At 43.0% G+C, this 9,830-nt stretch overlaps 1 protein-coding gene across 6 annotated transcripts in view; it reads right to left on the bottom strand.

The window, feature by feature from the left end:
- Positions 1-698: 698 nt before the first annotated feature.
- CNBD2 (cyclic nucleotide binding domain containing 2) overlaps positions 699-9,830 on the bottom strand; it is a 60,028-nt gene continuing 50,896 nt past the window's right edge. For 5 of the 6 annotated variants that reach the window (XM_025469913.3, XM_025469912.3, XM_025469918.3 and 2 more), the window contains 2 exons: positions 8,696-8,859; positions 699-1,048 (listed from right to left, as the gene is read on the bottom strand). In XM_025469913.3, the coding sequence (XP_025325698.1) occupies positions 730-1,048; positions 8,696-8,859 (483 nt within the window). In that variant the 3' untranslated portion in view covers positions 699-729. The remainder of the gene's footprint in view (positions 1,049-8,695; positions 8,860-9,830) is intronic. The other variant, XM_049100466.1, reaches the window with a different exon arrangement.

The raw sequence follows: 9,830 nt of genomic DNA, 5'->3' as shown, positions 1-9,830 counted from the left end.
GGATACCTGCTGCTGTCACACTGCCCATCAGTCTCTCTAGTTCCTTATGCTTCCCCCAACCCCCTCCCACCCATCAGGCCTTCTCCAGTCTCTGGCAACGTCCTGCCAGAGGGGCTTGATGAGCCCTGGCAAACCAGCAGCCTGTAGGCCCAACACAGCCCACGTAGATGTTTTGTTTGCCTAACACAGTATTTCAAAAACAATTTGAATTAGTTGCTTACATTTAAAAATCAGTAGGAATCATCTAAAATATTGGGTTTCTTAGTTCCCTTGAAAAATCTAAGACTGGCAGTACCAGGCCTGCATTATTTCCTGGCATGGCATCAATTGAGGATACAGAGCAGCTGTTCCATCTGGATGGCGAATGTGTGTACCAGTCCTCACCGTTGCCTGTTGCCTGCCCAGTCCTCCTGATGCACTCTTTTAGATGACCAGCGTGGCCTCTGGGAGGCATTTGAGTTTGTAACCCCAGTCTTGCTCACTTTGATCAGAGCCCCTCCATATCTTCCACCCATCTCACCAGATAAGACCCTCCCACCCTGGGACACCCCCAGCCTCCTGACTGTCCACTCATTCAGCCCCACAAGTATCAAGGGAGAGAGTGTCCCAGCTGCTGCCCCCAAACATCTCTCCAAACTCACAGGCCCCAGGAGCCCTGACTCCAAGCCCCACAACTCCCATGGTGTTCACTCAGGAAATAGGTAACCAACCCAACATCTTTTATTGGGTCTAAACAAGGACCCCTGCATTCTTATACTGAGGCAGGAGTTCTTGAATTTTGTATCGGGGTGCTGTGATGGCTTGGACAATCCTTAATGGGGGGAGGTACTTCTGGGGTGCCATGAAAATGGGATAACAAGGTTTAGTCTCCTTGTTGAAGCTACACAAATCCAGCATCAGAGACTTGGAGCTGTAGATCTCTTTCTTCTTGGGCCTGACTGGGATGAATGGTGGACGCTGGCGAGGCTTCACCAGCAGCCGCACTAGGTCTTTCCGAAAGATATTCCAGGTATTCTCCTGAAGGAACTTCTGGCACATAGCTTCATCACTAAAGGTGAGGCACAGATGCTGAGTTTCCCACACCAGCTCCTCTTGTCCCCCTGCCCCTCCAGACTCTCCTCCTGCTACTCTTCTAATTCCTAAACACAGTGTGCTCCGTCCCAGCTGTGTGCCTCTTCCCAGACCCTTCTCTCTGCCTTTCCACACTTTCTTCCCCTAGAACTGTGCTGCTCCATGCAGTGGCCATGAACCACATGTGGCTACTGAGTCCCTGATGTGGGCCAGTCTGAATTAGAGATGTGCTGTGAGTCCAAAAATATGTACCTCAAAGACTTAGAGGTACAGAATATAGATCTCAAAGACTTAGAACAAAAACAAATGTAGAGATACTCATTAATAATGTAAAAACAAATGTAGAGATATTCATTAATAATGTTCATAAGTTGGTTACATGTTGAAATGACAGTATTTGAGATGCACCGAATTCAGTAAAATATATTTTAAAGATTAATTTCATCCATTTGTTTTTACTTCTTATAATGTAGCTACTAAAAAGTTAAATTATGTAGGTAACCATTTATCCATCAAGGAAACATAAGGCAAAGCCACAATGAGACACCACTTATGCCCACTAGAACGGCTATGATTAAAAAGACAAATAAAGATGTGTTATGAGGTGGATATTAAACAGGGGTTCTGGGGGATCCCTGGGTGGCTCAGTGGTTTAGCGCCTGCCTTTGGCCCAGGGCATGATCCTGGAGTCCTGGGATCAAATCCTACATTGGGCTCCCTGCATGGAGCCTGCTTCTCCCTCTGCCTGTGTCTCTGCCTCTCTCTCTGTGTGTCTCTCATGAATAAGTAAATAAAAATCTTTTAAAAATAAATAAATAAAAAATAAAACAGCAGTTCTGGTATATTGCTGATGGGAAAGTAAACTGGTGCAGTCACTTTGAATAAAAGTCTGGCAGTTCCTCAAAGGTTAAACAGAGTTAACCTGCAACCTAGCAATTTCACCCCTACAGTATATATATACCTGAAAGAAATGAAAACCTATGTCTATGCAAAGCCTTGCACAAGAATGTTCATAGCAGCACTATTTGTCATGGCCAAAAAGTGGAAACAACCCAAACATTCAACCACTGATGAATAGGTAAAGTGTGACATATACGTGCAATGGAATATTATTTGACAATAAAAGGGAGTGAAGTTGGGGGGCCTGGTGGCTCATTTGGTTAAGTGTCTGACTCTTGGTTTCAGCTCAGGTCATGATCTCAGGGTCGTGAGATCCAGTTCCGTGTTGGGATCTGTGCTCACCATGGAGTCTGCTTAAGATCCTCTCTCTCTCTCTCTCTCTCTCTCTCTCTCTCTCTCTCTCATAAACAAACAAACAAATAAACAAGATCTTAAAAAAAATACAAAACTTTTTACAATGGATAAAACTTGAAAGCATTATGCTAAGAAGCCAGTTGCAAAAACCACACGTAACATGATTCCATTTATATGAAATGTCCCGAACAGGCAAATCTATAGAGACAGAAAGTAGATTGGTGGCTGCCTTGGACTGGTCTTGATGCCCTGGCTCTACTGTGTTACCTTCTCTCATAGCATACATGAGGGTAGGGAGAGTGGGGGAGAGAGAGGAGGCTCAGCACTCATTGGCTTATTTCCTTCTAAGACCACAGCAAAGGAACAGCATGTTCCATTTCCACTCACTTGCCCATGTTCTCACCTAAGCAAGAAAGCCTAATAAGTCACTAACAAGTTAAAACATTCTTCCAGAAATACGATATTGACCAGGGCAGAGTCAACTTTGATCCATAGAAAACAACTTAATAAAAAACCCAGAGGTCAGCATAGGCCATTGGCCAGTCCTGTTGGTCTCAGTGGTGTGCCAAGGTGAGCTCCTCTCAACTCAGAGGGATGATTATATGCACCTCTCCTCAACCCCATGTTCAGCAACATCAGGTTGGTAGGTGGAAATTGGCCATGGTGGAAATATATACACCACAGAATCAGTAAACCCTTCAAATCAGACTTATCTCCTACTCACCTCCCAGAGACCTGATTGTTAAACCTTCACCAGCACACTACCAGATATTCTCCACTTCAAAAATTCAACCAACTCCCAATTTCATAAAAAACAGCAATTATCTATCTAACTTTGACTTAGCACTTCTTATGTGCCCAGCACTTTACCTGTTAACCCATTTAATCCTCACAATTCCCCATTTCACAAACTCAGAAACTCCAGTTCAAAGATGCTACAGGACTCACCAAAACCTATGAGGGGGAAGGCATGTGATTATAGATTCTTAGGAGGTCCTTTATTTTTTTAGGGGGTACTCAGAGTCCAAAACAGACAAGATTCCTCATGTCACCTCCTGATACTGATTGGTCATATTGATTTCTTGTTTTTCACAAAACAGGGTCACTCTTCTTCTAAAGGCCTCATCAGCTTGGGACAGGGCTTACAGTTCCAATCCCTGCCTTACTTGAACTGGAAGTTTCATCTGTCCCTGCAGGCTGTAAAAACTTCAGGCCATGATGGCCTTGGCCCCTAGCTCTGCCCACCCTCACTGCAATCCCATGCTAGATCACACTCTTTGCTTTGGCTCTTAGGCTGTACTTCCTTTTGGCCCTCAGAGATTTCCCTTCTCTTGGGAACTCAAATATTGGTTACATCCTACACAGTGTTCCCTGTGCTTTGTAGGGGGGGAGGGGTCAGGTTATCTAGCCTGTGGCATTCACAGGACAGGTGTCACGGCCACTGTGTGATCTTCAGGATGTCATGTCCTCTTTACCGAGCTTCACAGTCCTCAATTAAAACATGGAGGATTTGAGCTAGATAATGGATATGCTTTCTGCCTGCTTTAGCAGTCTAGAAATCATGAGTTCAACAGTGAATGAATAAGCCAGAAATCTCTCTGTCAGCATTGCAGATCATTGCAGTGAAGCGCTGACCGCGCGGCACAGATGCTGAGAGCTCAAGCATCTGCCACCCTCCCAAGTCTACAGAAATCTCTTCTGAATTTCAATTCAACAGGCATTAACTGATACCCATCACACGCCAGGCATCATTTGTGGATCTAATGCTCCTAAAATCCATTTTTTAAAAAGATTTTATTTATTTATTTGAGAGAGAGAAAGAGAGTGCATGAGCAGCAGGGAGGGGCAGAGGGAGAAGCAGGCACCTCACTGAGCCGGGAGCTCTGGCCAGGCCGTGGGACTCCATTCCAGAACCCTGAGATCATGATCTGAGCCCAAGGCAAACTCTTTAAAAAAAAAAAAAAGATTTAATTTATTTATTCATGAAAGACACAGAGATAGAGAGAGAGAGAGGCAGAGACACAGGCAGAGGGAGAAGCAGGCTCCATGCAGGGAGCCCGACGTGGGACTCGATCTCAAGTCTTCAGGATCAGGCCCTGGGCTGAAGGCAGCGCTAAACCGCTGAGCCACCCGGGCTGCCCCCAAGGCAGACTTTTAACCAACTGAGTCACCCAGGCACCCCCTAAAATCCCTTTTTGAGTAGGTACCTCTAACTAGCAATTTTCTATATTGGTTATACACAGGAATCGGAGAATTGTGGCATCTTTGAACTGCAAGGAACTACTAGTGTTTCCCAACTTATTTTTCTCACAAAACAGCCGCAATTTGGGCCATATCTACACATGATCTATTCTTTAATTTAGCAATAATTTTTTTCTTAATTTTGCTTAGTTTCTTTTACGTAAATGTTTACAGTGGCTTTAATCTAAGCTACAAGATTTGTCAAATCATGAGTTTAGTGAGCTAGTCATTTGATTTTTCTAATTCACACTAGAACAAATACCTAGCTGTTAAAACTAAAAGTGTCAACCTGTAGACCACTTAAAATCATCTTATACATCTTCTGTGAATATGGTCCATACTTTGGGAGACACTGGTCTAATCTCATTTTCGTGTTTTGCAGAATGGAGTCTGAATTCTAGTAGAGGGGAAATGACTTATTCAAAATCATACAGACCCCACATCAAATTCTCTCACATACTTATTGGACATGGCTGCAGTAACTACAGATCTGCTTGCCTTCACAGCTCCTTTCCTTACCACTAGAATCCCTTGCTTCCACACCTGTCAGCAAAACCATGTCTGATCACAATATCACCGTAAGAAAAGAAAAAAAGGGGGAAGGGATGCCAAATTGCATAATCGGTATGATCTCCACTATGCAACTTTGTGTGCCCGAATGGTAAATGCATGTTTGGCACATTTCCATTTGGCACATATCCACGTAGCAAAAACAAAATGCATGTGGTAAAAGGAAATACACAAAATGCTAACTTGGGATTGTTGCAAGAATGCAAATGGTTCTGGTTTTCCCCTTTTCAAATGTTCAGTATTTTCCAATTTTCTGCAATGCAAATGCTCCATTCATTCATTTATTTATTCAACACCCATTGTGCACCGACTCTGTGCTGGGTACTACACAGGTAGGTGTCAGACATGAAAGGAAGATAAAGCCCAGTCCCTGCCTCTATGAAGCAATTAATCAAGTGATGGGCAAAAAAACAAAACAAAACAAAACAAAACAAAAAAAACTGTACGAACTACCAGCTCTAAAGAGCTATGATTCAGTACAATGGTCAATTACAGAGCTCTGTAGAGAGCATTATAAGTGTACAGAAAGAGGTAGTTAAAAAAAAAAAAAGAAAAAAGAAAGAGGTAGTTATGCCAACCTAGGGTTAGCCAGGGAAGGTTTCCTGGAGGAGAGGAATCTTAAAGAATGAGCAGGAGTTTATCAGGGAAAAAAGAGGAGAAAGACTGGGGGATGGCATTTCAGGCAGAAGAGCCAGCACTGGCAAAGTCAAGTATATGCAGTGTCAAGTACATGCAAAGCCCAGGAGGCAATTTGCTTGAGCTGTTAGAGCAGGTTACCGGTGACTGGAAGTGCTGCAGGGGAGTTGCGGGGTCATCCCATGAAAGGCCACACCTGGCAGTGAGTTTGCACTTTATCGTATAAACAATGAGATGCCCCTGAAAGGGTTGAAGCAGGAGTTTAACCTGGCCAGATATGGGTTCTAGCAAGAGCACAGTATGCAGAAAGGATCTAGCAGGGAGGAAATGGAGGCAGGGGGCCCAGTGGTAAGCCCAGAGGCCCCAAAGTGGGGGTGCAGGGTCATGTCACCTAGGGAGGTGAACAAGATCCACTGAGGTGTGTGAAAAAAATAGTGGGGCTTAAAAAAAAAATAGTGGGGCTTCATTTATATTTATCTTTGTGTTCTTAAAGATCTATTTTGGTATGTCCATAATGTATATATTAGTACAGTAATATATGTAAATAATAATAAATTAATACATGCTATTCATATTTACGTTTTCTAAGAGGTATACACTTAAACACTTTTTAGTAATAACTGTGTGAGATCAAATAGTTTTGCCACCGTTGGTCCAGTTAACTTTTACATAAAAAAATTAAGAGGTTTGTTTTTTTTTTTTTTGCATTACAGAAGTAGTCATTCTGGAAAATTTGAAAACTAGGGAAAAGTAAAAAAATCTTTTTATCAAATCTTTCAAGATAGATATTTATTTTTTAATTATCAAAGTAATATATCATCATTACAAAACATTTGGCAAATAAAGGAAAAAAAGCCCACTTGGAATGCCACTATCCTGATAAATTTGGGGGGGGGGCAGAGAGAGAGAATTTTTTTAAAAAGGTTTTTATTTATTTATTCACAAGAGACAGAGAGAGGCAGAGACATAGGCAGAGAGAGGAGAAGCAGGCTCCATGCAGGGAGCCTGACGCAGCACCCTGGGATCCTGCCTCAAGCCAAAGGCAGACTCTCAACCACTGAGCCACCCAGGCTCTCAGAGAGAGAGAGAGAATCTTAAGCAGGTTCCTCACCCAGAATGAAGCCCAATGAGGGGCTCGATCTCACAACCCTGAGATCATGACCTGAGTCAAAATCAAGAGTTGATGCTCAAGTGACTGAGCCATCTAGGTGCCCCCTGATAACTTTTAAAAAGTATTTCTTTTCACCAAACTATGGACAGAGCCCAAGTGTCCATAGACTGATGAATGGAAAGAAGATGTAGTATAAAAAAAAAAAAAAAAGAAGATGTAGTATGTGTATATGTATATATATATACAGATATATATATACATATATACACATACATATATATATACACACACACACACATATATATATACACATACATACACACACACAATGGAATATTCTCAGCCAGCAAAAAGAATGAAATCTTCCTGTTTGCAATGACATGGATGGAGGTAGCATGTATCATGCCAAGTGAAATAAGTTAGAGAAAGACAAATACCATATGATTTCACTCATATGTGGAATTTAAGAAAGGAAACAGATAAACAAGGGCACCTAGATGGCTCAGTCAGTTAGGTATCTGCCTTCAGTTTGGGTCATGATCCCAGGGTCCGGGGATTGAACTCTGTGTCAGGCTCCCTACTCAGCAGAGAGTCTGCTTCTGCCTCTCCCTCTGCTGTTTCCCCGGCTGTGCTCTCTCTCTCTCTCTCTCTCTCTCTCTGTGTCAAATAAATAAATAAAGTCTTAAAAAAAACCAGATAAACACATGGGAAGAGGGGGAAAAGGAGAGAGGGAAGCAAACCATAAGAGACTCTCAAGAATAGAGAACAAACTGAAGGTTGATGGAGAGAGGTGGGCACGGGATGGGCTAGATGTGTGATGGGATTAAGGAGGGAACTTGTGAAGAATCACTCAATTCTACTCCAGAAACCAATATTGCACTGTATGTTAACTAAGTAAAATTTAAATTTTTTTGAAAAAGGGACACCTGGGTGGCTCAGTGGTTGAGTGTCTGCCTTCGGCTCAGGGAATGATCCTGGGGTCCTGGAATCAAGTCCTACCTTGGGCTCTCTGCGGGGAGCCTGCTTCTCACTCTGCCTGTGTCTCTGCCTCTCTCTCTCTCTCTGTCGCTTATAATAAACAAATAAATCTTTTAAAAAATAAATTAAAAATTTAAAAAGTATTTATCTTCCCTCATTATATAAGCAATGCATACACACTGCAAAAACAATTAAATATGAGAGGAATATATAACAACAACCAGGAAGTACTTTTTAGTCTCACCTTCCAGACAGAATGACTCTTACAAATTTGGTAACATCACAGATGTCATCATTTTTGCTTTTTCCTTCTAGGTTTTCCTCTTGTGTTTTATAAAGGCATAGTCAGAGTATATATGCAATTTTGCATCCTGGCCTTTTCATATATCATTATATCACCTATTTTACCCTCCTCCTACAGAGTCCTTAGACTTATAATTTTTTTTTTTTTAGTAAGACAGTTACAATCTATGAAAGAAATACGCCACAATTTCCAAATGATCCCCTTAGTGTGATACGTGTGGGTGGTGGTAGTGGTTTTTCTCCCTATCGTGAATATGGCTGCTATGAACATCTCAGCGCATGTAGCTTTTCCCATAAATTAATTATATAAATTCATAGTTAGACCTTTACTTCAAAAGATATAGCCCTTGCAACATAATAGTAAAATTATCATCAAAGGAACTGAGACAATTTAAGTACCAACAGCTACCAGTTTCATCCCCTCCCTTTTCAGCATTTCATATGAGCACCTTTTTTCTTTCTTTTAATAAATAATAGGTGAACATTTATTTATTCAGTCTGGTGGAATGCATGCACATTTCCAGCACTGACCTGGGGTACTTGACCTTGAACCTGGACAACTTCTCCATTACTTCACTGTCAATCAGTTCACAAAATTTGTCTTTCCTCATCCGTATCACCTCAGCTCCCAGGCTCACGAGGATCAAGGGCCGCATGTCACACTGCTTCTCTGGGAGGAGGATCTGGTGAAGGCCCTGGGGGATGGAAAGTCTGACCTCAGAGACTGTCCACACCCACCAGCAGATCATCTAGATGGGGAAAATGAGGCCCCAAACAGAAGGGGATTCCATCTGGGGTCATTCTGCAAGTGATGAGGAGAATTCTGTCTAGGGCTCCTGCTGTTGCACGACACCAAAGGACTCCAGCTTCTGGGATTAGAAGAGCCTGTGAAGACGGCACTTTGTCCATGTTCCGTCTCCATGCAGGCTCCACAGGAACCACACTCGGGCAGTTCCTCTTCAGGGGACAGCAGTTCACAAGTTTTCCCTGATGTCCAATCTCAACTATTGTGCCAATTAAAGCCATTCCCTCTTCCTCAGGATGATAACGGAATTTGAACAGCGAGGCTTCCTCTTCTAAATCCCCCCTTACGGGCACCTGAGTGGCTCAGTGGTTGAACATCTGCCTTCAGCTCCGGGTGTGATCTCGGGGTCCTGGGATGGAGTCCCAAGTTGGCCTCCCCACAGGGAGTCTGCTTCTGCCTCTGCCTCTCTCTGTGTGTCTCTCATGAATAGATACATTTTAGAAAATCTTTAAAAAAATAAAACTAAATCTTGCCTTTCACAGGCACCACACCCTCCCCCATCCTTTTGGCAGCCCTTTGCTCATGTGTCCCCACTGAGCCTCCATTACCTTCTCTGTCTCTCATAGACTTTAGGGGGGTTACTGGCCTCCTCTCTGCCGCTCAGTTACTCCTCTGGCTTCCTGGCCATGATGATGACAATGATATGACAGCAGTATTTCCTGAGCATTCGCTATGTTCCAGGCCCTCTTGCTGCCACCTGCCATAGGTACTAACCCATTTGAAACTGTCACAAGCCCCAACGAGATGGGTCCAATTGTTATCCTCATTTTACAGAGGATGCTGCCAAGGTTGAAAACCTGTCCAACATCACACAGTAGGGAAGCAATAACACTAGGATCTGAGCCCAGGGGGTCCGTCTTC

Source organism: Canis lupus, chromosome 24 (genome assembly GCF_003254725.2).
Source record: "Canis lupus dingo isolate Sandy chromosome 24, ASM325472v2, whole genome shotgun sequence".
NCBI lineage: Eukaryota > Metazoa > Chordata > Mammalia > Carnivora > Canidae > Canis > Canis lupus.
This window is presented reverse-complemented; position numbering and strand designations above follow the sequence as displayed.